Genomic DNA, 26,943 nt, shown 5'->3' with positions numbered 1-26,943 from the left:
CGTTGTTGGCTTGGGGCGAAAACCTGATGTTAAAGTACCTTAAAACCGGTCGAACATTCACATGCTCTGTGGTTTGTATCAACTGGAAAACAGAATTGGTCGCAACCTCCGTTCGAAACCGAACACGAGTTTGGCATCCCAGGTTGACGGTTGTAAACCTTCAATGATGTGACGTCACTTATTTGATTACGTAACACGGTTTGGTCGTTTCCTGTGGATTGAATGAAAGTAATGTTTTGTGTAAGCTGCATACAGATGGCCACTGTTTCGACCTATATGGTCCCATACTATCAGACGACTTTGCTGACCAAACGGCCAAGCAAAGACTTCCACTTTGTGGTGACTATACAATCACCGTTATCCGTTGGGCACCAAACTAGGTGCAACCTCACGGTGAAAACAAGGTGGAAACACTATGGCCAAGAAAGTAATGATGTTTTGTTTTTTGAGAAACAAAACCTTCAAGGAAATAGATCAGCACGCAGTGCACAGTGTTTGACCGTTCGCTTCTCATCATTTCGGCTACTCACGGTTCAGTTGCTCTCTTGGTCAGATCAACGTTTTCATTTAAGTTTTTACAACGAGCACAAGTTCGCTATGGGCTGGTTGGAAGAATTACAACCAAAATCAATATTTTAGCTAATACGAGATAGAATGAAATGATCTTTTCGAGCATATAGCGGTTACAGGCAATTCGATTAAAGTAAATGTTGTCATGGGTTTTTTTTATTTTATTTTACCGAGGTTTCGTGCGCAATAGAGCGTGGTTTCATCGAGGTTATGAAATACGTTTAATTGTACCAATAAGTAAGTCCCGTGTCAATTATGATATGCCAGACAGCAACAGCAACACAATCTTGATGTTGTACTTTCATTGTCTTACCGCTTGATTTGTCGGCACGTTCAATGATTCCAAGCGACAAGTCCGAATAATAAACGTAATTGCCCAGTACTGTGATGGCCATGGGGTTGTGGACGTTGTTTACCACAGTACGTACATCCGTCCCATCGTAACCGCACGACTTAATCTACAATACAAAGTTACAAAGTTGCACAACGAAAGCTACAGAGCGAAACAGGTACACAGATATGGAAGTGTACATAAGGATGCAGTTTGTTTCCAACAAAATGTGACTTTTACGGAGTTTACAAAGCAGAAAAACCGATTAATCGAGAAATGTTTTGTGGATACTCAGTAAGATGTAACCGATGCTTTATGACGTAATAAATCAATTTGTCAGAACTTGTCCGGAACAAATTTAGCCGACGAGCCTTAATTGAAACCATGTTGTTTTATTTGAATAAAAACGGATATAGTTATAAGTAGATGGTTACTCAAAACATATGCCTCTCCAAATCTCTAGCTAAGAATCACTCTTTCAGTAACATTACCAGCTAAATTCCTAACATTACCAGCTAAATTCCTAACATTACCATGCTACAACACGCAAAACAGTCATTTTCCTGTACACTTACACTCCCAGAGCCATCGGTCCAGTAAATCCGTTGTTCTGGTATATCGAGGGCGATGTGACGTATGTTGTCCACACCGGAAGTGACAATGTTGTTAATCTTGGAACCGTCCATATCACACCGGGAAATCTTCGCCGGAACACCAATCGCACCCTGGTCTGACCAGAAGAGGAGCCTGCATGACCAAGGTTTCAACAAACTGTTACCAAAATGCGCATTTTTTAAAGGCAAACTTTATTTAGTCAAAATAAAATTCGCAAAACTTTGACATTTGTTTTAAAAAACGTATTCTCTTCCGCTTAAACTCCTTTAATTGGTCAATACATATTTACGATAATGTTTAAGGTAACTAGATGTTAGAATATGGTATCAGCAGTCACTGAGACTGGCCATGGGGACGGCCTTCCATTTATGCAACAGTAACAGACAAATTGCTGAATTACACCCAGACATTTGTCATGCATTGAATGTACAATAGATCAGTGCTCCACCAAAAACCAAAGGTTTTCTACAATGTTACCGAAATCGTGGTGTTTAATTTACACCGCGGCACTCTTGGCCTCGTCTCGTCACTCAACTTCGTATCCGGCAAGCCAAAAACAAGTCAATTAATATTCACAATAAAGTGAAACAATTTGACCAACATGACACAAAGCACACTTCACCATGAACAAACACAAACCAATGATCACCTCCAACAGCAATGTCATAAGGTCACCTGGTCAACACAATCCATACCACTAGGGTTAAGATTCATGGTGTAACAAAATTAAGGTACAACAGCCAGTAACAAATTGAGTGTCCAATAGATTAGAGTATTAAAGGTTGGTAATGAGTAACAACACTCACGCATGGAGGGGGTCGACAGCGAGTCCGTATGGAGATCCCACTCCTGTCTCGTTACCAGTGTTACCGACCACGTGACGCGTATAGAATTGGAAGGAGGGGGTCGGGTCCATGTGGATTACTTCAATGGTTCTGCATAATATTATATTTGTTAATAATAAGATTGCAGGAGAATTACTTCGACGTCAAGAGTACAGTGTGGTTTGCTGGTGAATTTCTTAAGAGTTTGGACCAGTTTTTGAATTTGTTTTCGCATTCTTAGCTGGATCAGTGCCACGTTAGCCCCCACGGTAAAAATTATGATTTTAATAATTTGATAACACAGAAGTGTTTCATTTATACTTGTTGGGATAAAGTGGCAGATCCAGGTTGGTTGCGATGCCAGTGAACTTCATAACTTAAAAACAACAAGCCATCTAGCCGTAAACTTTCGCCTGTTGACTTCAATATTTAACTACTTAACACCGACCTTATATCAGGGTTTGTGTAGTAAAGGTTCCGCGACATCCAGTCCACAGCCATTGTGTTTGGAGTTCCAATAATTGACCCAGGAGCGAAGTAGGATCGGCTTGTTCCGTTCAAGTGGGCTCGGTGAATGTTTCCGTACTAAAAATTATTGATGTTTAAGTGGAAAAACTCGAAGTTTGAGGCTCCAACTCAGTACTTAACCGGGGAAGTTCCCACCTGGGGATTTCGTTCAAAATGGAATTGCACAGTTTTGATTTTAGATTCTAAAACTTTTGCCGAGTGTAAGTACTTAGCTTCTCTTTTTATTGTTACTGGTATGAACGTAATATTTACAAACTGAATTTTCAGTGGGGGATTTTGGCTTTGAATATCGGTTAAAGGGGTGCATGGAATTAAAAAGGTTGTGAACCATTGATTTACCTGTCGGCCAAGTAAATCCGAAATCAAAATCAATGAATGCAAATCACTCATAGTCATTAAATCGTCCATTTCACAAAAAATCGAACATACGAAACTGTGGAGTTGGAGTCGAACGAAGACATGATTTTAGCAACAATTTATTTAAGTCTTACCACGTTTTCAACCCAGTAAATCCACTCGTCTCTATCGTCGTACTCGACATCCTGCCCGTTATCAGCATCAGTTATGGGGATGAACTTGTCGTTACCCTGGTCTACAGGATCCGGGGAGATACCGAATATCTTATCTGGAGTCGATACGATTATAAACGAATCCTGCAACACAATCAAGGTGTCTTAAAAAAGCGAGGAGAGACAATAGTTTTGGAATGTTAACATACAATATAGGTGTGGTTTCTGGTAGGATTAATGGTGATACTGTATTGAGTATATAAACAGTACGTTAGTGTACGTTTGGGACAGGATTTTCGCTTCAACTTAATTTCTAACTAATTGTAAAGTAAGCACATGACCAGCTTGGAACTACATGGCATGGCAGCTAGCTTGGAACAAAAAAATAACAAATTTAAGTAATACATCTGCCATATTATGTGTTTTATTTTCGTGAGTTGTCACTCAGTTTAGTAATCCACTTGTTAGCATGTAATCAACATCATGTTCGTTTTTTATTTCTATTTGAAATAGATAAATATCGGATCTAGTAATATATTGTATAACTCTGTGCACACGTGTGCATTAATGAGGACTGATATGAGCTCTAGATTAAGATATTTTTTTTTCAATTTTCACCAAAACATTTCGTGATTTCAATACACTGTAAACCAACTGACACATGATTGACATTCTAGTTTCACAGCACTTGATACCTCGTTAGGAGTGCAGGTGACTCCATCATCTTCTATCGTCGATCCAATGGGACAAGCACACGTGAACTGGTGAACTCTGTGGTTGCCGAGGAGACAGAGGTGAGTGCATGGACTGTCCGCACATGCGTTGGTACCTATGGAAACATGCAGTTATACCTCCGTGTATGGAAAGTAAACCCGCGGGATTTCAAGAAGTTTTTGTTGATGATAAACTGCTTTATTTAATTCACTTGGTCTGGAGTTGTTCAAATTTCACGTTAGGCTCAACGTTGAGCTTTGTTTATTTAATATAACACTTCTGTTTTTTTAAATAATAGATCGCAATAACGCCGATCGTTTATGCCATTTTTTTTGAACATTTTTTAATACTTTTACGATTCCACTTACAGCTGCGATGACACATTGACGAGAGACTGATACGACTCACTGTATAATTTGTAATATTGTGATGGAACGTAGCTTACCGTTAGGTTGTCGCACGGGGTTGAGAGCGTGGATGTCGGTCACCCCGTACAAACCAGTCATAATCACACTCTGGTTAGAATGTCCGTCCCACTTATTACACGATGACACTGAGTAGGTTTCTTTATCTGTCCAGTAGAGCCTGTCCTCCAATATTGTGAGTGCGTGAGGGTGACGAAGGATCTACGCAAGAAACCGTCAAAATTGATATTGCGTTCAGTTTTCATAGCAATGCTAATCACTTCAAGGCAGCGAAATACGTATGTTATAAAAAGTGTATTGGAAAGATTTTCTATTCATCCGGGACAATTTCAAGAACTACTTTTATTGGTGGAAATAGAACGAGTTCTCGAGACCAGAGACTGTTTGCCTGCGAAAAGATTTATACAATTTTTATTTGGACGGACAAAAATTTCTACTTATTGTCTCTGAAGTTCTGATTCAGAAACTTTATTTTCACCACTGGTTTACATTCGTATTCAATGAAAGCAAAAGCTCTCACCAGTGATCCAGCGACAACCTCCGTTCTTTCCCCTCCAAAGTAATTACATCGATGGATGAAGTCGAGTTTAGCGTCGGCAAAGTACAGCATATCGTTCGGGTAATCGAGGGTGAGACCGTTCGGCCAATAAATTCGATCACTCACGATTGCCATCCTTGCAGCCCCGTCCATATCTGACCTTTCAACTCTCGGGTTTTGACCCCAGTCCGTCCAGAAGAGCAAGTGGTATCTTGGTTTAAAAAAATGTGGTTGGAAAAGACAGAATGGATAAACTGTGTAACTGCATGACCCAAGATTGAGCACTTGTAAAAATACAGTTAAACTCGGTAAATCCGGATTCGTTTTATCGAGAACTTTGGCTAATCCGGACAAATTTGTTGGATCACATCCTGAGTGACGGCAAACTCATCTATTTGTTATCATGAAGCTTGTGAAATAATATTTTATACTGAGCTCATAAACGGGGAAATCAGTCAACAAAACCAAAATCCAAAAAAACTATTTTATAAATCACCGAAGAAAATAACTGACTCAGGCAAAACCAAGAAAATTCAAAGAAATAATTTGAGAAAACTCACCCATCTCTGGGGTCAACGGCCAACCCACGTGGGTTGGTGATATTCTCAGTATGGAGTACGATCCTATGCGTTCCTTCAAGATCGGCGACTTCAATAGTTCCCAGTTCATAATCGCACCAATACAAGTTCCTCCCCACCCAATCCACCACTACGTTCTCTGTAATCGCTTGACCGCTCTCCAAGATCTATTTACAAAATGTAATTCAATTTCTTCATTGGGCCATGTTATAGTCTCTGGTCTATAACTGTATTACTTGCACTGTTTTGAACAGACAGACTGTCTGAAAAAAAAACTCTATTTGCAGGAGCTTTCACGAGCTTAACAGTCAGTCTGTTCAAAACAGTGCATCAGCAAGTAATACAATGTAGTCAGTATAATTCACACAAAGTACTTGCTGTACATACGTAGTTGGTTGGTTTAAGATCCAAACACAAACATCTACACGTCTGACACACGACTCAGATCTGTTGGCATATTTGCATAACAAGTTCAAAGGCCTCCAACAGTGTCAGCATTATAAAATATGTTCAACCTAGTAATTGTATCGCGTACAAAGATGACGTACTTTTGCAAGACACAAAATAGTTTTGGGAAGAACATTTTTTGACGAAAAATAAATGTAGCCACTCCTGTAAGTAACCCTTAGTCGTTTATTTGACGTTGTTTATAAACAACGAACCACGTCAAATAATAACTTCATAAAGACGACAGGAGATTCAACGTATTGAAACTTCCAAAAATAAATTTCATACACAAATATTTCGCCTGCTGAGCAGTTTTCCTAGCAGTAATAACGAAGAATATGTTTGACGATGATTTAAGTAAGAAAGTCTCATTACCAGAGCCCATGACGTCCCGTCGAAGCTCACTCTGTACAACCTCCCTCTACCCGAGTCAGCATAGTAGATAGTCTGTGTAAGCCAATCAAAATCCGCCCCTTGTACCACATTGCCGTATATCGGTGCTCTTACGATCTGGGTGTCGAGATTCTTCTCGTAAATATATCTCAAGTTGGAAATCATGAGAAGACGTTGCCCGGCTGCAAAAGATTAGGAAATTTTTTTAATAAAAGCTTTAGAAAGTGGTTTAAGAGCTTCTTCTTTACTTGGTGACATCATAGTCTTATCTGGATCAGAGCCTCATTTACTCTGCGAGTAAAACTAAATTATGGAAATCGTGCTCGGGTTTTAAAGCCCTTTCAAATTACCTGTTATCTTGCAGGTTCTCCCGTCACTATCTAGCTGGTAGCCATCATCACATTTACAGAAATAAGATCCAGGAACGTTAGCGCAATCCTGACTGCAGTAACGCAACGCACATTCGTCGATGTCTGGGGGAAAAATAATAGAAAAATCGCATAAAGTTCACAGAAAAGCATTTGAAAATAAATTATGAAAGTCAAACGGAAGTAAATATCAACAAAATATAAAACCATCTGAAAATAGTGCTTGCTCCTTAGTATAGGCAGGATTGCTGGATATTTTAAGTTCTTATTTGAGCTGGCCGTTTGTCGGGCAAGATACGAAAAATAAAATCATTTAACCAAGAAAAGCATTTGAGAAAACACAATGGAAAAGCAAAATAGGCAAAAACCAGCGAAATGCAAAAAAAACTGTAAAGAACAGCCAGCTTATATAAGAACTTTCAAATATCCAGCAATCTTACATACTGATAAGCAAGCACTATTTTCAAATGGGTTTAATTTTTTTCTTCTCTGTAAAAGGTTATTTGGGCTGTATTAATATTATATAGGTGTACAACAAATATTATTTCAAGTTTTTACAAAATCGTATGTAGAAGAAATTGACCTGCGCACGTCTTGGTGTCATTAAGTAGTTCGTAACCAACCCCATCACACCAACACATCGGTCCCTCAGGTAGATTACTACATTTGTCCGTACAACCGAATCCATTGCACAAATCAACATCTGGTAACCAAGTTCAAGTTTAATTGTATGAAGAGGTTGCTACGTCATCTACTACAGAAATCATAATCAACATGTCATAACGCAGCAATGTTTTAAGCAATCACATAATTGGCACGATCGACCCACTGTGTAGATCCTTACTTGGCGATCACAGCTATCGTATCTAGATCATTAGGTTTACAGGCTTCGCAGCCCAGGCATAGCAACCTGGCAGTCACATGATATAATGCACATTTTTCGCGTAGTTTTAGGTATATTTCCGTTGTCTTTGTCATAGGGTAATTCTCAAATTTCCTGGCTCTAATAATATTTTCACTTCAGTTTTCTAATTTTTTGACGATATATTTAGGTGTTGTTGAGTTTTTTACTTTTTCGTTTAAAACAAGCGCAGATGTACTTTAACTTGGCCAGGATCACAAACATAATCACTCACCACAGAAAGCTCCTTCATCGCTAACATCAGGACAGTCTGGCATTCCGTCGCACAAATCTGTGAGTTTGACGCAATTCGTGGTTCCGGGGCATTCCCACTCATCATATCCACATGGTGGCGGTGGAGGTGTGGGTGCGGGAGTGGCTAAAGTTAAGCAGTTGGGTTACATGGACGGTCAACATGGGTGAAGGCGCCAGGCCCATATACCAAGAAGAAAAGCTAGTCGGAATTCGTTACGAGGATAGCCAGGGTTCGAATCTCGATGAGGGAAACAAAAGGTAAATTGTAACTTAAGCTTCTATTACATACGATTATGACTTCGAAAGTAATGGAAGGTAGCAATGCAAAACAAAGACTATAGTGGTATTTTGTTGCGTTGCAGTAAGTAAAAACCAAACAACTATGTTTTCCATTTTAAAGGCACTGAAACCGAAAACAACGGTAAAGCATAAGAATTACCACATAATAAACCGCTTGAAAGAAGACTTACGACATCCGTTTTCATCCGAGTTGTCCCCACAATCATCTTCCCCGTCACACTTGAATGAGCTCGGGACACAGAAGTTGTTGTCGCATTTGAACTGGCTCGGAGAGCAGGTAAACGGAGCTGTGGAAGAAGAATTAAAGGAATAAAATTGATAAAAGGATTTCAGGAAGTTGGTCCGGTCAATTAGTTTAACATTAGTACGATACAATCAACCTAAAACTTAATCACGGATTTTCCTGTAGTTTTTAAGATAACAGAAATCTAAAAACAGGAAAAGTGTCGCAATTTTTTTCGCTTATTTTTAGCACGCAATTAATTGTTATTCAGTGCGTTTTTGTTGTATGTGGCGATTGTGAAATGTACAATTCTGTTTACATCCAAAATCCTCCGGTGTGCGATAATAACAAGCACAAAAATATTTGTATGTTGCAGAATGTGATTGACCAAGCATTTCTTAGTTACAACTTCAAGATTCGTCTCATTGCTCCAGGGTAGGTAACAATGTACCTGGGCGACGACCTCTCTTTGACATCATATAACATTTAAAGGGGCGCCAAGCATTTGGGGAAAAAATTCCTCAGTTTCAATAATTTTTATATATCTCCCCATGAATATTCATCAGCCCCCAGACCCCCGGCACACTCCCTCTCCCGTGGGCTCTGCATCTCTCACAGTTACAACAACAAATACTTAAACATACGGCAAGTTGGGGGTTCGTCCGACCCATCGTCACAATCAGCTCTTGCGTCACACCACCAAGATTGTGGAATGCAGATTCCACTCGTCTGGCACTGGAACTCATCCGTGTCGCACTGACCTGGAGGTCGGGTGGCTGCAAAATAAATGTGATTTGAAAATGACATTAACTTGTGCCGAAACAATAGGTAAGACTTGCAGTTTATTATAATGGTGGAGTCTAACATACGGTTAGGCATTGCATCCACACCAGCGACAACGGTTTATTGCATGAGTAATCTAATTATATGAAGCAACTTGCTATATATCAGTGTCAACTGTGGTACATAACAGTGTTTCCCAAACCGTGAAACTCTGCATAGGTATTTAAGTTGGCAAGGAACTTCCACAGACTTGTTGCGACAAGTTCATAAGTTTTTTGCTTCACACTACATATTTGCAAACCTTCCCATATTTTTATGGAAACCTAACTTACGACAGTCAGCTTCGTCAGAGTCATCCCTGCAATCTGGATATCCATCACACTTGTACCTGCTACTTACACACTGTAATCTGTCCGCACACGCGAAGTAATACCTCGGGTCACACTCAACTGGTTCTGTGGAAAAATAACAGAACTTGTCCTATAGCACTTATCACATGTATTCGAAGCAATTCAAACGTTCTATATAAGCACTTGTGGAAATATTTATCACATGTAATTGGAATCGTAACAATCTAAACGATTAAACGTTCACCGATTAAAAGGGAAGTGGCTGATCCAGCTTGGCTGCAATGCCTTGGCTGCGAAGCCTGTGAACCTTATGACCCGATTAAAAGGGTTTATGAAATCTTTTTATTCATTTTCGTCAAAAAAAAAAGTTTTATTTATTTTCGTCCACTCTTTGACCCTTATTTGTTTTTTACGCTTCATAAACTAACAAGGTAAAGTAAAACACCAATTTACCACAATCTTGCTCGTCCTCTCCCCCGAAGCAATCCTGATATCCGTTACAGTGAAGAGTTGAACTTATACAACCATGGTCAGGACAAGTAAATTGATCGGGACTACAAGTTCTATCTTCACCTGCGTTCAAACAATATGTTGAAAATACCTGGTTATAACATTGTTAACTATTAAGTTTGTGTTTTGACGGCTTTGCAGTATACGTAAAAATGAACCTGAAACCTTCTATTTTGGCAACTCTATTTAATTCAAGTCTATTGTGAGTACAAAAATAACGATTGATCACAAAAGCACGATTTAGGGCAAAATGCTAGTTTGCAAACAACTTTCTACCAAATCAACGATTGAATGTGCAATCACGCAGATATTTTAAGTTACCCAAACTTTCCCTCATAAGAGCTATATTAGTTTTTTCCTCCATACCAGAGTTCGCATGTGGATCGAGCCACGAATATTTACAGCTAAAAAGCACACAGAAGTAATTCTGTCATCGAAACATTATTTTACAAACAACAATAGTTGTAGGTTCTTACAATCAGTCTCATCACTCCCATCTCCGCAGTCGTTGTCGGAGTCGCAAACCCAGATCGGGGAAATACAACGTCCATTATCACAATGGAACTGGGTGTCGGAACAGGGACTGTAAGGTACAACAGCAAAAAATGTCTCCAAAACTAAGGCACAACAGCAAAGCATAATACAAGTAGAATTATTTTTTGTTGGCGATGCAAACAATAGTTGACACCAAGTGGCGCTAGAGACAAACCATCAACAAGTTTTACCTGGGTGGGGGGCAATCGGTTTCGTCACTTCCGTCCCCACAGTCGTCATTTCCGTCACATTTCCAACTTGTTGAAATACATCTTCCGTTGTCGCAGGTGAAAGCGTAATGTCCACATGTAGCTGCAGGTAAGGTAAGAGTTCATGTTTTACCTTTGCGTGAAAACAAGTTGGACTCTTTGGGCTTGCGATTAACCACGAAAAAATAAAAATAATAAAATCTGGTTTGGACATAAATGGAAGTTAGTATGAGGCAACTTTAATGCTTCTGGATAATTGATCAGGACTAATGGTGATTATATCTGCCATACTGGAAGTCAGTGGTTGTTAACAAGGAGTGCCTGCACCCACTGGGGAGCAAGATCTTATCCTATGTAGGGTGATAGTCGACTCAATCTTTAGGTTTGGTTAAACAATCTACTTCATTACATCTTCAACGAAAGGGAGGTAAGAACGGGTTGGTGATTTCAAATGAGGGCCAAAGAAAAAAGGTTGAGAAGCAGATGGTTGAAAACCCTGATATCTTATGTTTCATGGGGTTACTCTATATAGTCTATAGAGTATATATATATATATAGCTATCTATGCTTTAATTTAAAAGCTAACAGACGTATTCGTGCATAAAAATCATAAATATTTGATTGCACAAAACGCTCATCCGATATAACTCACCGCACTCCTGCTCATCCGATCCATCCGTGCAGTCATCCACACCGTTGCAAACGTTACCATGGTAAATGCATCGACCATTTTCACATGGAAACTGAAAACATTGTAAAAAAAAGACCTACCTTAGCAGAGCAGAATAACAGTTGTAGTTAGTGAACAGTACACTGTTATAACAACAGCTAAAATGTGAGCATAGTATAAAACTGGATTGATGAGAAGGTCGAAACAGTTCGATAATTAAATTTAGCTTGTATGGAAATTGCGGGTTGGTAATGCCTCAGTTTGGGTTTTCGAAATTAAATTACGGCATAATTCTTTTAAAAAATTCCCACACACGATTTCCTACCAAAAAACGACTTCGAACTATTCAAAATTTATGACAAAGTCTCCAACAAGTGGATTTTCTGTTCTGAAGATAGCGTTTCATATTTTCCCAACAAATACAATCGCAAATCAAAGAATCTATTCTTCTGGCACAATTAAACGTATACTTTTGTTCCTTTTAAATGTGCAAGGGCAGATTCCTTGCTTTGCCATTGTAATATGACATGCAGCAACATAACCAACAGATACAAATACTGGAAATTTCACAAACTACTCTTAAACTCCAACCTGGTATTGATCGCACTGTGGTTCTGGAGGAGAAGAGGGGTCTGGTCGACATAAGTGGTTGTTTAATGCATCCAACTTCATACCATCCGGACACCCACAATGGAGACTTCCTGTAATAACAACTACGTTACAACACGCTTATTGCTTGCTTGCTTGCTTATTAGCTGCTGCTTTTAAGTGGTGTCAAATGTTTCGTGCGAAAGAAATATGTAATTTTTGTTTTACGGACATGAAATATGTAAAAAGTGTTCGAAGCAGAAACAACACAACCGGTATTTTTCCGAAAATCGTTAAATTATATGTGTGCAATTTTTGGTTAGTTTCGAAAACTATGCAATGTGTTTGCAATCGATTATCTGCCGCTCTTCTAATTTTCGGTATAAAAACAAACACAAACAAAAAGTGCAGCGCCCAAGTTAGGAATTGCTGACTATCATGGGAATCAGGTAAAAGCACATCAGTATTAGGCAATGATGATGAACACAGCAGTGTTTCTGCACAGTTGCTATATACATAGTCAACACTTAGCTAGCATTTATATTCAATTTAAAACAATTTTTGTATTTTCCAACCTCAAAACCTGTATTTGTAAGGGTTTGGATGGAGAAACAGTGTTCACCAACAAAATTAGTGAAAAAATATTTCTTACCAGAAACGGGGAAGCAGAAATGGCTGCAGTATTCGGCCGAAGTTCCTCGATTGCAATCGTTGTTATAGTAACGACTCTGTGAAGCAAAAAAATAAAGAAAATCACGGACGTATCCGAAATAAACAACTCCAAACCTGGAGAGATGCATCAAACGCGTTAAGGTTGTACATTGGATCGATGTTGTCACGAAACACCTCAGCGTTTGTGGGGTAATACATTGCTGTGTAGTAAACCCGGTAAATTCGACCCAGTCTGCTGTCGCTCCAATATCTAACGAGAATTTGGACAAGTACATGTTAGGGATGACTTTTACGACGCTTCTTTGATCAATAAAATAGTTTGTATTAGCAAATCAGTCAGCGCAGTAATATTACATGCAATAGCATGATTGGCAGGATTGCCCCACTGCGCAGGTTCTTACTTGGAGATCACAGCCGTCGTATCGAGATCATTAGGATTACAGGCTTCGCAGCCCAGGCATTGTAGCCAAGATTAGCAAATGAGTGTACATATTAACATTAAGATTGTCCACTGCAAGAAATGTAAATGTTGCACATACGTGCTCCACCCAACTCACATGTAATTGTCAAGGTATGTGATGGAAGATGGAGAAACAAGTGGTTGATCGATCTGGAGCTGCTTGCGACCCCAACCGTACAACGATATCGTCTCAATCACCTTACGACCGATATCGATCCAGAAAACGTATCGTCGTCTATGAATTAAGTGTGTATTTGCAAAACAATTACAATCCTTAATTGCTCAATATTGTGTACAAGTCTGGATAAAAACTTTTTTTTAATTAAATCTTTAACAGGGCATCTAAATAATTACCTATCTTAATAAATTACTGTCATGGTGTTAAACAAAGCCTAATCCAGGGCCAAATTTAGCTCTATTTAAGGAATTATGCTTTACATTGTGACACTTTTTATGAATTGGTCAAAGCGCACATTTTATTGCGAATTCAAACCGGAGAATTCTCAATATAAAAAGGCTCCTCTAACAATAACATTTATGAACACCAATGTTTCGGTTGCTATGCAGCACCAATAATGAAAATATTATTGCTAGAAGTGACTTCTTATGAATAGGAAATACTGACTGTATGTCGATAGTAAGAGCGATGGGAGTTTGGATCGTTGTGTTCACCAGAACTACTGGTGACGATCCGTCCATGTTCGCCTTTACAATCTTCGCTGGTCTTGAAATATCCGACCACACGATCAGTCTGCAGAAAAGTTCAGCCTTTAACACTTGTGTATGTTTAGACGATGACAACATAAATATGGCGGCGTTTATATTCAAAACATGATAAGTAGTGGTCATTCTACACAGGTACTTGTCAATACAAGTTAAATAGTGGTCATTCTACACAGGTATTTGTCAAAACAAGTTTTTATAATCATGTACAAACACTTTTTCTGTCTCGGGCAACATGATTTTAAACTTATATTTGTAGATAAACAATAAAAAAACGCAGTTACTGTTGTGATTGGGACAGACAGACTGATTAACAGCTTACGTTTTTTTTACATATCCTACTTACTGATAAGTTACTTGAGTCAAAATTCATTTTTATGTTGGTCAAAAAATTGCATGCACTAATAAACGGAAAGTTCTTTTCTGGGCGATCTCAGCCATCATATTGATCACCACGTATCAGTGGCTCCGTACGAATGCTTAAACATACAGTATAATATATATGTACCCGTTGGTTGGATGTACAGCGATGCTGGTTGGGGTTTGGAGACCCGATATATTCAGAGTGGTCCGCAATGTTTTGGGGTCTTCTACGTTGACGACAATGATAGAACGTTTGCTTCCGTCGATGACGTACAAGTTGCCGGTTGACCAATCCATTGCAGTTGCGCGAATCACGTTTAGCTTGTTGTTCACTATGTCCTCTGGATCACCTGCAAGTTTAAGGTCACATACTGGTCAGTTTTAGGGCCGTGTCAACAGTTTCGGTCGAATCCGAATACCCACAGTCAAAATTTGACCGAATCCGAATACCTACAGCCAATATTATACCGAATCCGAGTACCTACAGTCAATATTTGGCCGAATCTGAATTCCTACAGTCAATATTTAACCGAATCCGAATACCTACAGTCAATATTTGACCGAATCCGAATACCTACAGTCAATATGTAACCGAATCCGAATACCTACAGTCAATATTTAACCGAATCCGAATACCTACAGTCAATATTTGACCGAATCCGAATATTTATTGACGTCACGAATTTAGATATTGGTCGTAAAAATCACACGCACTCATTTTATTTTCGCTGTAACGACAAATTGTTGTTCTAATGTCGTTATTCGTGCGTTAAGGGCACTGGTTTCTGCTTTGAACAATTCTATTTCCGTGCATATATATTTTCTGTTTAGATACAGACCGACACCCAGTAAGTTTAAAGGCTAGCTAGACAAAAAAGTTTGGATGGCAACACATTTAAAACAGAGAGGGCACACTCGATCAACCCCGGATCACTGAACTCAAAGACATCTTCAACACTGTGAGTCGGCGGTACTGAACAGTGTCAAGTAAAATAACGTAACATACCTGAAGCGTTGGCGAATCTTCTTAAAATGACACCGACACTAGCGTCCGCATAGTAAACATAACCCTTGATCGCATCAGAGGTGACAGACACGAACGCGCTACTAGTGGACAGAGTCGGCAAGATGGCATCGTTGGTTTGAAACTGGCCGGTGGCAAACCCACGAACCCAGTGGTAACTACTGGCGAGCAAGATACGATCAACAGCTGAAATTCAATTCAATTTTGTAAGAAGTTATAAACATTATATGTGCAAAAAAATCCATATTATTGCATAGCTGCAGACAGGGTGTGTACACGCACTGTTTCGACCTGTAAGTTCTCATCAGTGGAGCTGTTGAGTGGCACTGTGCTAGACCGAAAGGTACCACAAAGTGGAGACCAGTGTGCCTGCTAGTGTAAAAGCTAGCACAGTGCCATTCAACAGCTGCACTGATGAGACCTTACAGGTCAAAGCAGTGCGTGTACACACCTTATAAACATTAAATATGCAAAATAAAATGATATGGACATTGATAAAATCATAAGGGTTATCCAGTCAGGCGCCTATGAAAGTTGTTCAAAATACAACAGTGAGGTGCACATATCTTGCCACCTTTGTAAGTCGCACCATAGTTACACTGACGAGACCTGTTAAATCGAAACAGTAGCCCTGTCTGCTGCCCACTATAAACATTATTATCTCGTCGTAAACAACAATGGGCGTGGATTCCTCGACGCCGACTGGTCTTAAATATGAAATTTATTATAAACGTGTACACGATTTTTGTCAGTACATTTATTCGTTCTGAAACAGTTTTCTTTTTTGACACTTACAATTTATTAAAAGGAAGTTATGTCGTATCACGTAATATCATAGAAAAATAGACACCAGGACGGAAAAAAATTAAGCAGAAACCAACCTTCGCACTTCTTCGTAAAGTAGTTGAGATCATATCCAGGGTCACATACGCATGTATAACCCAGACCATCGTTATCTGTAGTGTGACTGAGAACACAGAGATGATCACAACCTCCGTTTTGTAAAGCGCACGGGTTGTCCACTGTAGAAAATAACGTTGTGGAATTGGTCAGTAAGGTTATATCACAAGGATACATTATGTGTGGGACGAGATATGAGGGTTAGGAAAGTCCATGGGTCTGCTAACTGCAGTTACAAATATCAATGAATGTTAAAAGCCTCATTCATATCTAAACAAACGAATTGCTTCCATAGAAAAACCGCACTCTTGCATCCTTAAATCAAGTTTACAAATGGTACATGGTGGTTAATAGTTAAACATATTCTGTGGACAAACAATCAGCCAGAACTTTTTCTTTACCATCAAAACAAATTTTCGGGAACATATAAATTTATTTAAACTAAAGTCAGAGCGTCTGTCGCTGGTAATCCCAGCGTGTAGCTTCATTTTGTGGGGAATGTCGTATCGTCCCACAAATGCTCTATCTGAATTTCATAACTTCCATATATGATCACTATATAAAATGCTTGCACATCAAAATACCTTGAGGCTGTCTTAGAGGGTGGTAAGCCCTAGTAGCGAATGGAGTAGCTGCCAGTTTAGGGGTAACTTGCTCATATTCCGATCCATCGAACTTATGCGCACGCAATAAACCCATCTTAGTCGCATCGGAGACGTACACGTGGTGTTCGAACAGTGTGATGTCATTAGGGCTTGGTAAGTTATTGCTTCCTGATAGAATGGTTCGTCTGTACATGGTGAAAATGGGAATATATGTAAATATTATCCATCAGGTGGTTTGTAGCAAACAAGTTTCGGTTCATATATTTACAGAGTAAATACAATTGAAGCTGTGGTAGTTGCAAAAACGTCACAAACAGAGTTCCATGATTACTCTTTCATTGCGAGTTTTTGTTAAATTTACTTGTTGAAAGTGCACTTAATCCTGCGTATCATTCTCAAATAGACGAGGGTTTTTCTCTATCGAATCTCAACCAAAATTTTTAGTCAGACAAATACCGGAACAACTTCAATAGCACACGATCGGGCAGGAATATGGACAGTTAATATCAGGACACAATTACAACTGTGCGTTTTTTCCCAACGCAAAGTACTCACCTATGCTTTCCGAAGTAGTCCACAGTGGCAATGTAATCGAACCTCTTGTCCACCCAATATACCCTGCTTTGCAACAAGTCAACCGTGACGCCACAAGGCCATCCCATCACTTTATCAACCAGTGTGTAAATTTCACTCCCGTCCATATAAGCTCGGTCTAACCGTGGCAAATCTTGATTCCAGTCGGTGAAAAACATGTATCTGATGAAGGAATTGCAGAGTAATGAGGTTTGGTATTGGTTTGCAACCTGGACTAGATGAATTGGAGTCTATTGTAATTACATAACTTATAACGATATGGGTTGTGTAATTACTACGTGTATATCTACATAAAGGTTACTTTGTACATCTGGAGTCAAATCACAGACACCAACAGCGTAAATTGCAAGAAATTTGTTCACGTCATCACCAACTTTGGGGCTTTCCGGGCATTAAGCCAATACCCACTATACACGACGTTTTGGGTTTTTCAATCTGGTTAGGTTGTAAGACTACTTTGTTTTAAGTTTCTAATAAGATATTGGGACTTAACATGCATTCATAGTTGGTATTGGTTTAATGCTATCATCATGGGTTCATTGTATTCGAATTGGTCGTAAATATTAACCAGTAACTGTACGACATAAACCTGCCCCTAATTCACATGTACACGAAAGTAATACGAACCCTTTGGTCGGGTCAAGTGCGAGACCGCGTGGTTGCTTTAGACCGTCTGTAATAACTCCGTATCTGTGCGTTCCATCCATGTTACAAACCTCGATACGACCCACTGTTGTCTCCACAATGTAAATGTTATTACCTGAAATGCATAAGAGATGAGCAATAAGCATTATGGTAAGGTAAGGCCGCCAGGTGAAGTGTGCGACTCCGTGGCGCAACGGTAGCGCGTCTGACTCCAGATCAGAAGGTTGCGTGTTCAAATCACGTCGGGGTCAAAGTTTTTATTAAACAAAATAGCTGATATAAACGACGACGGATAACCCAATTTAACAACTTACATTACAAATCTACTTGCGAGTTCAATAATCTTTTCTAAATACGCCCGTACGCCATTCCTCAATCATGGCGGGCGGAAGTATTTACCAGACTTTTTATTAATGTCAGACACCCAAACAGTACATCACAACTAACCTATCCAATCGACAGCAAGGTTTTCAGGGTACTCCACAGCTTTCTCTAATACAACTTTTTTGTTTGACCCGTCAATATCCGATGACATGATCTGAAAATATGGAAATAGCATAAAAGCTTGGATACATATCAATTAATAACTCGACAATCTTTGTGATTTCTTATGCGCCATTTTATTGCTGGCATTTCTTGTACATTTATGTGGTTGGTTCCATTATCCACAACCCTGAGGAAGTCTGGCAGACTAAGTGTCAGTTACAATAAAGTTACGTAAAGTTTTTAAAACTTTATATCATAAGGAAAGTTGTTTGAAATTTATTTTTTGGTTCATTTTGTTCCACAAACACAAGTTCAAACATTGCACAAACCAAAAAACAAATGAAATTAAACCTAGCGGTTTGTAACGATTATTCCAATTTACCATGTTCGTGCTCGTGTCTGACCAGACTATCTTTCCCAGCTTATAATGGTAATCGACCCCCTGAGGTTGTACAGCTTCTACCGCGACCTCAAGACCTTGGCTTTGGCTGCTCTGCATATCGTAGAAGTAAACGTACTTCCCAGATGTGAAGAGAATGCGAGGGGCGTCATCTGAATATAGGAAGTAACAACAGTGTTAGGGTGAATTTAGATAAGTTTCTAATTTCTGCCAAACATTTGCATGTAACATGTCACTTATGTACAGGAAAATTTTGAGATATCGGAATCTCCGACCTGGTTTATGGCCGACAAAGACCTGGTTACTGATATATCTAATTTGTTTTATGTAAAGAAGTATTATGTGACAACAAGGTCTTCGTTTTCAACAAGCTCACTGATTGCAAATCAATCAAGCTAATCACTTTGCTGCGATGTTTGGTGGAAAATACAAAACTAACTCGACACTGTGATACATATTTTTAGGAACATAACTTACAGCTTAGTAAATATTTAGGACAAACAATACAGCTAATATAACTGGTGTGAAGTTCATTTGCAAACCTTTCGATTGTATCTACAATCATTATCAATGCGAAATTCAAATGTTTGACCTAAAGATATATTTGTATATTTCGCCTACTTAAGGACATTTCCAGTATCGTTTATTTAAATATATTCAGTAGTTTCCATGCAACGCGCTATAATGCAGCAACACGCAAGAATCTATAGAGACCATATCACTACACGCCAACTTGTGCCCCTGTGAAATGATAAGCATTGTCCGACGTTACAATTAAGTGACAAGAAGAAGGCGATATTTCAAAGAAATAAAAGCACTTTTCCACTGGAGTGCTTTGTGGGTTATTTAGGTGGAGTAAAATCACAGTGAATTTGCATTGCGAATTATTGGAAGTTATTTGGACATGTGCTCATTGCAGCCCAAAACTAGTGGAAAATAACATACCACGTGTTTTGTGTTTAAAACATGAGGTTTCGCCTTATACCAGAATAAGTATAAGGGTTGGTTTAAAAGAGAACGTCACCAGCTGAGGCGCAACGTTATGGTAAAAAACATTATTTAAACTCAAGCTGAAACTAGAACACGAAACCACGACCAAATGTATTTCTGTGTAAAATTTTGCAAGATCGCTGTGTTGACTTTACAATGAAATACATATGTCGTGATGCGGTGCGCGATCCCTGCTAGGGGATCTTGGTTCGAACTGATCCAAATTAGACTACCATTCTGCAAACACATACGAAACCACGACCATATTATTCGCTAAAAGCAGAGGCCGACAACCTTTGGTGCAGAAAGATACAGTTGGACTATGTTTACAACAAACCAAAATACGTGGGGTGCCGCAAAAACTATATTGAGTTGGGGTTTAATTTGGTTTCCGTAAGTAAGCCTGTGGCCTCTGTGAAACTGGGACAGAGGGTTGAATGAGATGCATACGGCTCTGTTACCACGGGTTACCAACCTGCCTTATTTAGTAGACATAAAACGCATTATTTTCAGTAGATATAAACGCCGTAGGCGATAACAAATAAACGACTCACCTTCAGGTGGAGCTTTGCAATGCAACTCGCCATCGTGTGCTTCGGAGAGATATCCATCCCCACAACTACACTTGTACGAACCTTCCGTATTCTCACATAACTGCTCACACATTCCAAACACTTCACACTCGTTAAAGTCTGCATAAATAGAAATTTGTAATGTTAAAGGTTATCATCTGCCAAGGCTAGGGGATCTTAACTATACGGGCGAGATCTATTATCAGGGTCTGGGTTGGTGCTTATTAGTTACATCAATATCCAGTATCCACCGTGGAAGTTGAAAATATTGTTGCAACGGTAACAAGAAAGGGGGATGCACGAGCTGGTTGGTTATTTTAAAATGATACCGATGATGCAAACCACCGGCCCAGACCTCACAAAATGCACACTGCATTAAGATAATGCAATTGTTAAAAATTATGTTTTACAAGTTATGGTTTATTTACAACAGAAATACAATTAGATAATATCAAGCGTGTGTGTCCGCATCTGTCTCTTTTGTTGCTAATTATAGGTGGTATTACATGAATGAAAGGATACCACTATTTTGCATAACAGATCTCATCGGCGCCATGGCTTAGTGGTAAAGCGCCTGTCTAGTAAACAGGAGATCCTGGGTTCGATCCCCAGTGGCGCCTGACGCCTCTATAGCTCAGGGGTTAGAGCACTGGTCTTGTAAACCAGGGGTCGTGAGTTCGATTCTCACTGGAGGCATTCTTTTACTATGTTGACTTTTACGAGTATCTTGTTTCAAAATGCTTTATGTTTTTTGGTAAATTTTTGCAGATTTTAAAAATTAAATACAATCGCTTTAAATACAACAAAGTCATTGATTTACGGGAAAAATATTAAGTCCGAACCTTCACACGAAACTTCATCGTCGGCAACTTGCAAACCATCAGGACAGAAGCACGTTCCGCCCCAAGGTGTCGCCCTGCATCTGTAGTCGCAACTCAGGACACCGCACAGAGTGGAACCTGTTCACATTTATTATTACTCTTGTACAATGGTTATAGTAACTTCAATGGTTGAATCAATTCCTTTTAGCACAGTGGTTAACAATATGAACCACTTCTAAGTCCTGCACGGTTGCCACGAACCACCTATTTTAAAAAAATATGGCACAAATGAGTAAACTACCATTTTGAAACCTTGTTTTGATCGCATTGTTTGAGTAACAGGCCGTATATGATTTTAGGTTAGATTGTTAGCGCCAAACATATTGGTCAACCACTGCCTTAGCAAATACAGTAAACAGCACGATAAACTCGTATGGATACGGGTAGTAATTCCATTTGCAAGACAAGAAAACAATTCGTAAACGAAGAAAAAGAGTAACTACATAAAAGCCCATACGACCAAACCAAATTTTACAAACTTAGGAACACAACTCACGGGTTTTCTCATAATTCTGAGTATAAGAGACTGGCTGATGATGACATAAGTTTATACTCAAAATTTTACAAAGTTGCACAAAAACAATCGTTTTTGAAACTCACTGCATTGTGAGCCGTCACGTGATTCGTCAGTTCCGTTTTCACAATCGCTCGTCCCGTCGCATATCTGGCTGATGTCGATGCACTTGGATGAGTTCGCGCATCGCCATTGGTTGTTGAGACACGGAATCACATGATCTGCAGTTGCGCAATAAGTTTAGACAGTGGTTAAGGCAGAGGAAGCTGGAACCAAGGCAAAAATATTGTAAAAAAAAAAAAATGTAAAAGTGTTGTAAAAATCTTCATAACGATGGTATGGCAATCAATCAATCAATCAATACACTTTATTAACCAAACAAAACACCTTCAATACAACTTACCGCAGTGTTCTTCGTCTGTCCAATCACCACATGTGTTCGTTCCATCACAAACAAAGTTCAAGTTGATGCAGACGCCGTTACCGCAGGTAAAAGCATTACCAGGGCATGTTGGGTAAACTGCACACAAAACACATCATTCATATAGTTTTTGCACGAAAATTCACCAACTCGACAGAATATCGCAGATAAATTTGATTACAGCAATAAATTATTGTGTGACTCCGTGGCGAAACTTTTTGTTTGAAAATTCGCTTAATTCGACCGTTTACCGTTCATAAATCTACCCAGTGCAACCAATGAAGTGTGTGACTCCGTGGCGCAACGGTAGCGCGTCTGACTCCAGATCAGAAGGTTGCGTGTTCAAATCACGACGGGGTCAAGCTTTTCGTTTGAAAAATCGCTTAATTCGACCGATTATCGTCGACAATTCTAACCAGTGCAATCGTTAAAGTATGTGACTCCGTGGCGCAACGGTAGCGCGTCTGACTCCAGATCAGAAGGTTGCGTGTTCAAATCACGTCGGGGTCAAGCTTTTGGTTTGAAAAATCGCTTAATTCGACCGATTAACGCCGATAAATCTACCCAGTGCAACCAATGAAGTGTGTGACTCCGTGGCGCAACGGTAGCGCGTCTGACTCCAGATCAGAAGGTTGCGTGTTCAAATCACGTCGGGGTCAAGCTTTTCGTTTGAAAAATCGCTTAATTCGACCGATTATCGTCGACAATTCTAACCAGTGCAATCGTTAAAGTATGTGACTTCGTGGCGCAACGGTAGCGCGACTGACTCCAGATCAGAAGGTTGCGTGTTCAAATCACGTCGGGGTCAAGCTTTTGGTTTGAAAAATCGCTTAATTCGACCGATTATCGCCGATAAATCTACCCAGTGCACCCATGAAGTGTGTGACTCCGTGGCGCAACGGTAGCGCGTCTGACTCCAGATCAGAAGGTTGCGTGTTCAAATCACGTCGGGGTCAAGCTTTTGGTTTGAAAAATCGCTTAATTCGACCGATTATCGCCGATAAATCTACCCAGTGCACCCATGAAGTGTGTGACTCCGTGGCGCAACGGTAGCGAGTCTGACTCCAGATCAGAAGGTTGCGTGTTCAAATCACGTCGGGGTCAAGCTTTTGGTTTGAAAAATCGCTTAATTCGACCGATTATCGTCGACAATTCTTACCAGTGCAATCGTTAAAGTATGTGACTTCGTGGCGCAACGGTAGCGCGTCTGACTCCAGATCAGAAGGTTGCGTGTTCAAATCACGTCGGGGTCAAGCTTTTGGTTTGAAAAATCGCTTAATTCGGCCGATTATCGCCGATAAATCTACCCAGTGCAACCAATGAAATGTGTGACTCCGTGGCGCAACGGTAGCGCGTCTGACTCCAGATCAGAAGGTTGCGTGTTCAAATCACGTCGGGGTCAAGCTTTTGGTTTGAAAAATCGCTTAATTCGACCGATTATCGCCGATAAATCTACCCAGTGCACCCATGAAGTGTGTGACTCCGTGGCGCAACGGTAGCGCGTCTGACTCAAGATCAGAAGGTTGCGTGTTCAAATCACGTCGGGGTCAAGCTTTTGGTTTGAAAAATCGCTTAATTCGACCGATTATCGCCGATAAATCTACCCAGTGCAACCAACGAAGTGTGTGACTCCGTGGCGCAACGGTAGCGCGTCTGACTCCAGATCAGAAGGTTGCGTGTTCAAATCACGTCGGGGTCAAGCTTTTTGTTTAAAAAATCGCTTAATTCGACCGATTATCGCCGACAATTCTAACCAGTGCAATCGTTAAAGTATGTGACTTCGTGGCGCAACGGTAGCGCGTCTGACTCCAGATCAGAAGGTTGCGTGTTCAAATCACGTCGGGGTCAAGCTTTTGGTTTGAAAAATCGCTTAATTCGGCCGATTATCGCCGATAAATCTACCCAGTGCAACCAATGAAATGTGTGACTCCGTGGCGCAACGGTAGCGCGTCTGACTCCAGATCAGAAGGTTGCGTGTTCAAATCACGTCGGGGTCAAGCTTTTGGTTTGAAAAATCGCTTAATTCGACCGATTATCGCCGATAAATCTACCCAGTGCACCCATGAAGTGTGTGACTCCGTGGCGCAACGGTAGCGCGTCTGACTCAAGATCAGAAGGTTGCGTGTTCAAATCACGTCGGGGTCAAGCTTTTGGTTTGAAAAATCGCTTAATTCGACCGATTATCGCCGATAAATCTACCCAGTGCAACCAACGAAGTGTGTGACTCCGTGGCGCAACGGTAGCGCGTCTGACTCCAGATCAGAAGGTTGCGTGTTCAAATCACGTCGGGGTCAAGCTTTTTGTTTAAAAAATCGCTTAATTCGACCGATTATCGCCGACAATTCTAACCAGTGCAATCGTTAAAGTATGTGACTTCGTGGCGCAACGGTAGCGCGTCTGACTCCAGATCAGAAGGTTGCGTGTTCAAATCACGTCGGGGTCAAGCTTTTGGTTTGAAAAATCGCTTAATTCGGCCGATTATCGCCGATAAATCTACCCAGTGCAACCAATGAAATGTGTGACTCCGTGGCGCAACGGTAGCGCGTCTGACTCCAGATCAGAAGGTTGCGTGTTCAAATCACGTCGGGGTCAAGCGTTTGGTTTGAAAAATCGCTTAATTCGACCGATTATCGCCGATAAATCTACCCAGTGCACCCATGAAGTGTGTGACTCCGTGGCGCAACGGTAGCGCGTCTGACTCCAGATCAGAAGGTTGCGTGTTCAAATCACGTCGGGGTCAAGCTTTTGGTTTGAAAAATCGCTTAATTCGACCGATTATCGCCGATAAATCTACCCAGTGCAACCAACGAAGTGTGTGACTCCGTGGCGCAACGGTAGCGCGTCTGACTCCAGATCAGAAGGTTGCGTGTTCAAATCACGTCGGGGTCAAGCTTTTGATTTGAAAAATCGCTTAATTCGACCGATTATCGCCGATAAATCTACCCAGTGCACCCATGAAGTGTGTGACTCCGTGGCGCAACGGTAGCGCGTCTGACTCCAGATGAGAAGGTTGCGTGTTCAAATCACGTCGGGGTCAAGCTTTTGGTTTGAAAAATCGCTTAATTCGACCGATTATCGTCGACAATTCTAACCAGTGCAATCGTTAAAGTATGTGACTCCAGGGCGCAACGGTAGCGAGTCTGACTCCAGATCAGAAGGTTGCGTGTTCAAATCACGTCGGGGTCAAGCTTTTGGTTTGAAAAATCGCTTAATTCGACCGATTATCGTCGACAATTCTAACCAGTGCAATCGTTAAAGTATGTGACTCCAGGGCGCAACGGTAGCGAGTCTGACTCCAGATCAGAAGGTTGCGTGTTCAAATCACGTCGGGGTCAAGCTTTTGGTTTGAAAAATCGCTTAATTCGACCGATTATCGCCGATAAATCTACCCGTTGCAACCCATGAAGTGTGTGACTCCGTGGCGCAACGGTAGCGCGTCTGACTCCAGATCAGAAGGTTGCGTGTTCAAATCACGTCGGGGTCAAGCTTTTTGTTTGAAAAATCGCTTAATTCGGCCGATTACCGCCGATAAATCTACCCAGTGCAACCCATGAAGTGTGTGACTCCGTGGCGCAACGGTAGCGCGTCTGACTCCAGATCAGAAGGTTGCGTGTTCAAATCACGTCGGGGTCAAGCTTTTGGTTTGAAAAATCGCTTAATTCGGCCGATTATCGCCGATAAATCTACCCAGTGCAACCAATGAAATGTGTGACTCCGTGGCGCAACGGTAGCGCGTCTGACTCCAGATCAGAAGGTTGCGTGTTCAAATCACGTCGGGGTCAAGCTTTTGGTTTGAAAAATCGCTTAATTCGACCGATTATCGCCGATAAATCTACCCAGTGCACCCATCAAGTGTGTGACTCCGTGGGCAACGGTAGCGCGTCTGACTCCAGATCAGAAGGTTGCGTGTTCAAATCACGTCGGGGTCAAGCTTTTGGTTTGAAAAATCGCTTAATTCGACCGATTATCGCCGATAAATCTACCCAGTGCAACCAACGAAGTGTGTGACTCCGTGGCGCAACGGTAGCGCGTCTGACTCCAGATCAGAAGGTTGCGTGTTCAAATCACGTCGGGGTCAAGCTTTTTGTTTGAAAAATCGCTTGATTCGACCGATTATCGTCGACAATTCTAACCAGTGCAATCGTTAAAGTATGTGACTCCGTGGCGCAACGGTAGCGCGTCTGATTCCAGATCAGAAGGTTGCGTGTTCAAAACACGTCGGGGTCAAGCTTTTTGTAAGAAAAATCGCTTAATTCGGCCGATTATCGCCGATAAATCTACCCGGTGCAACCCATGAAGTGTGTGACTCCGTGGCGCAACTGTAGCGCATCTGACTCCAGATCAGAAGGTTGCGTGTTCAAACCACGTCGGGGTCAAGTTTTTTGTAAGAAAAATCGCTTAATTCGGCCGATTATCGCCGATAAATCTACCCGGTGCAACCCATGAAGTGTGTGACTCCGTGGCGCAACGGTAGCGCGTCTGACACCAGATCAGAAGGTTGCGTGTTCAAACCACGTCGGGGTCATGTTT

At 40.7% G+C, this 26,943-nt stretch overlaps 1 protein-coding gene and 29 non-coding genes across 30 annotated transcripts in view; 29 read left to right on the top strand and 1 right to left on the bottom strand.

The window, feature by feature from the left end:
- Positions 1–26,943, bottom strand: part of LOC145913762 (low-density lipoprotein receptor-related protein 2-like) — a 70,051-nt gene that overhangs the window by 30,890 nt on the left and 12,218 nt on the right. The window contains exons 7-44 of the mRNA XM_083001515.1: positions 22,396–22,512; positions 22,079–22,213; positions 21,440–21,556; positions 20,580–20,717; positions 19,018–19,187; positions 18,597–18,687; positions 18,132–18,264; positions 17,466–17,666; positions 16,890–17,095; positions 16,287–16,427; positions 15,388–15,591; positions 14,527–14,731; positions 13,921–14,046; positions 13,393–13,530; positions 12,950–13,085; positions 12,816–12,891; positions 12,167–12,276; positions 11,558–11,648; positions 10,888–11,008; positions 10,639–10,745; positions 10,106–10,225; positions 9,635–9,757; positions 9,164–9,295; positions 8,467–8,583; positions 7,977–8,120; positions 7,424–7,543; positions 6,823–6,945; positions 6,455–6,654; positions 5,615–5,799; positions 5,037–5,265; positions 4,537–4,717; positions 4,073–4,206; positions 3,360–3,521; positions 2,789–2,925; positions 2,323–2,451; positions 1,477–1,648; positions 884–1,028; positions 39–211 (exon numbers count right to left, since the gene is read on the bottom strand). Of these exons, the coding sequence (XP_082857641.1) occupies positions 39–211; positions 884–1,028; positions 1,477–1,648; positions 2,323–2,451; positions 2,789–2,925; positions 3,360–3,521; positions 4,073–4,206; positions 4,537–4,717; positions 5,037–5,265; positions 5,615–5,799; positions 6,455–6,654; positions 6,823–6,945; positions 7,424–7,543; positions 7,977–8,120; positions 8,467–8,583; positions 9,164–9,295; positions 9,635–9,757; positions 10,106–10,225; positions 10,639–10,745; positions 10,888–11,008; positions 11,558–11,648; positions 12,167–12,276; positions 12,816–12,891; positions 12,950–13,085; positions 13,393–13,530; positions 13,921–14,046; positions 14,527–14,731; positions 15,388–15,591; positions 16,287–16,427; positions 16,890–17,095; positions 17,466–17,666; positions 18,132–18,264; positions 18,597–18,687; positions 19,018–19,187; positions 20,580–20,717; positions 21,440–21,556; positions 22,079–22,213; positions 22,396–22,512 (5,489 nt within the window). The remainder of the gene's footprint in view (positions 1–38; positions 212–883; positions 1,029–1,476; positions 1,649–2,322; positions 2,452–2,788; positions 2,926–3,359; positions 3,522–4,072; positions 4,207–4,536; positions 4,718–5,036; positions 5,266–5,614; positions 5,800–6,454; positions 6,655–6,822; positions 6,946–7,423; positions 7,544–7,976; positions 8,121–8,466; positions 8,584–9,163; positions 9,296–9,634; positions 9,758–10,105; positions 10,226–10,638; positions 10,746–10,887; positions 11,009–11,557; positions 11,649–12,166; positions 12,277–12,815; positions 12,892–12,949; positions 13,086–13,392; positions 13,531–13,920; positions 14,047–14,526; positions 14,732–15,387; positions 15,592–16,286; positions 16,428–16,889; positions 17,096–17,465; positions 17,667–18,131; positions 18,265–18,596; positions 18,688–19,017; positions 19,188–20,579; positions 20,718–21,439; positions 21,557–22,078; positions 22,214–22,395; positions 22,513–26,943) is intronic.
- Trnaw-cca (transfer RNA tryptophan (anticodon CCA)) lies at positions 18,329–18,400 on the top strand. Its single transcript has one exon. It is a non-coding gene; the product is annotated as a tRNA-Trp (tRNA).
- Positions 21,146–21,217, top strand: Trnat-agu (transfer RNA threonine (anticodon AGU)). Its single transcript has one exon. It is a non-coding gene; the product is annotated as a tRNA-Thr (tRNA).
- Trnat-ugu (transfer RNA threonine (anticodon UGU)) lies at positions 21,221–21,293 on the top strand. Its single transcript has one exon. It is a non-coding gene; the product is annotated as a tRNA-Thr (tRNA).
- Positions 22,703–22,774, top strand: Trnaw-cca (transfer RNA tryptophan (anticodon CCA)). The gene has a single exon. It is a non-coding gene; the product is annotated as a tRNA-Trp (tRNA).
- Trnaw-cca (transfer RNA tryptophan (anticodon CCA)) lies at positions 22,852–22,923 on the top strand. Its single transcript has one exon. It is a non-coding gene; the product is annotated as a tRNA-Trp (tRNA).
- On the top strand, positions 23,001–23,072 carry Trnaw-cca (transfer RNA tryptophan (anticodon CCA)). Its single transcript has one exon. It is a non-coding gene; the product is annotated as a tRNA-Trp (tRNA).
- Trnaw-cca (transfer RNA tryptophan (anticodon CCA)) lies at positions 23,150–23,221 on the top strand. Its single transcript has one exon. It is a non-coding gene; the product is annotated as a tRNA-Trp (tRNA).
- Trnaw-cca (transfer RNA tryptophan (anticodon CCA)) lies at positions 23,298–23,369 on the top strand. The gene has a single exon. It is a non-coding gene; the product is annotated as a tRNA-Trp (tRNA).
- Positions 23,446–23,517, top strand: Trnaw-cca (transfer RNA tryptophan (anticodon CCA)). Its single transcript has one exon. It is a non-coding gene; the product is annotated as a tRNA-Trp (tRNA).
- Trnaw-cca (transfer RNA tryptophan (anticodon CCA)) lies at positions 23,595–23,666 on the top strand. Its single transcript has one exon. It is a non-coding gene; the product is annotated as a tRNA-Trp (tRNA).
- On the top strand, positions 23,744–23,815 carry Trnaw-cca (transfer RNA tryptophan (anticodon CCA)). The gene has a single exon. It is a non-coding gene; the product is annotated as a tRNA-Trp (tRNA).
- Trnal-caa (transfer RNA leucine (anticodon CAA)) lies at positions 23,892–23,963 on the top strand. Its single transcript has one exon. It is a non-coding gene; the product is annotated as a tRNA-Leu (tRNA).
- Positions 24,041–24,112, top strand: Trnaw-cca (transfer RNA tryptophan (anticodon CCA)). Its single transcript has one exon. It is a non-coding gene; the product is annotated as a tRNA-Trp (tRNA).
- Positions 24,190–24,261, top strand: Trnaw-cca (transfer RNA tryptophan (anticodon CCA)). Its single transcript has one exon. It is a non-coding gene; the product is annotated as a tRNA-Trp (tRNA).
- Trnaw-cca (transfer RNA tryptophan (anticodon CCA)) lies at positions 24,339–24,410 on the top strand. The gene has a single exon. It is a non-coding gene; the product is annotated as a tRNA-Trp (tRNA).
- Trnal-caa (transfer RNA leucine (anticodon CAA)) lies at positions 24,487–24,558 on the top strand. The gene has a single exon. It is a non-coding gene; the product is annotated as a tRNA-Leu (tRNA).
- Trnaw-cca (transfer RNA tryptophan (anticodon CCA)) lies at positions 24,636–24,707 on the top strand. Its single transcript has one exon. It is a non-coding gene; the product is annotated as a tRNA-Trp (tRNA).
- Trnaw-cca (transfer RNA tryptophan (anticodon CCA)) lies at positions 24,785–24,856 on the top strand. The gene has a single exon. It is a non-coding gene; the product is annotated as a tRNA-Trp (tRNA).
- Trnaw-cca (transfer RNA tryptophan (anticodon CCA)) lies at positions 24,934–25,005 on the top strand. The gene has a single exon. It is a non-coding gene; the product is annotated as a tRNA-Trp (tRNA).
- Positions 25,082–25,153, top strand: Trnaw-cca (transfer RNA tryptophan (anticodon CCA)). The gene has a single exon. It is a non-coding gene; the product is annotated as a tRNA-Trp (tRNA).
- On the top strand, positions 25,231–25,302 carry Trnaw-cca (transfer RNA tryptophan (anticodon CCA)). The gene has a single exon. It is a non-coding gene; the product is annotated as a tRNA-Trp (tRNA).
- On the top strand, positions 25,379–25,450 carry Trnaw-cca (transfer RNA tryptophan (anticodon CCA)). Its single transcript has one exon. It is a non-coding gene; the product is annotated as a tRNA-Trp (tRNA).
- On the top strand, positions 25,826–25,897 carry Trnaw-cca (transfer RNA tryptophan (anticodon CCA)). Its single transcript has one exon. It is a non-coding gene; the product is annotated as a tRNA-Trp (tRNA).
- On the top strand, positions 25,975–26,046 carry Trnaw-cca (transfer RNA tryptophan (anticodon CCA)). The gene has a single exon. It is a non-coding gene; the product is annotated as a tRNA-Trp (tRNA).
- Trnaw-cca (transfer RNA tryptophan (anticodon CCA)) lies at positions 26,124–26,195 on the top strand. The gene has a single exon. It is a non-coding gene; the product is annotated as a tRNA-Trp (tRNA).
- Trnaw-cca (transfer RNA tryptophan (anticodon CCA)) lies at positions 26,420–26,491 on the top strand. Its single transcript has one exon. It is a non-coding gene; the product is annotated as a tRNA-Trp (tRNA).
- Positions 26,569–26,640, top strand: Trnaw-cca (transfer RNA tryptophan (anticodon CCA)). Its single transcript has one exon. It is a non-coding gene; the product is annotated as a tRNA-Trp (tRNA).
- Positions 26,718–26,789, top strand: Trnaw-cca (transfer RNA tryptophan (anticodon CCA)). The gene has a single exon. It is a non-coding gene; the product is annotated as a tRNA-Trp (tRNA).
- On the top strand, positions 26,867–26,938 carry Trnaw-cca (transfer RNA tryptophan (anticodon CCA)). The gene has a single exon. It is a non-coding gene; the product is annotated as a tRNA-Trp (tRNA).

The sequence above is a fragment of the Ascidia mentula genome, chromosome 9 (assembly GCF_947561715.1).
Source record: "Ascidia mentula chromosome 9, kaAscMent1.1, whole genome shotgun sequence".
Lineage (NCBI taxonomy): Eukaryota > Metazoa > Chordata > Ascidiacea > Phlebobranchia > Ascidiidae > Ascidia > Ascidia mentula.
The sequence above is the reverse complement of the archived record's forward strand: the minus strand, read 5'-3'. Positions and strand labels throughout refer to the sequence as shown.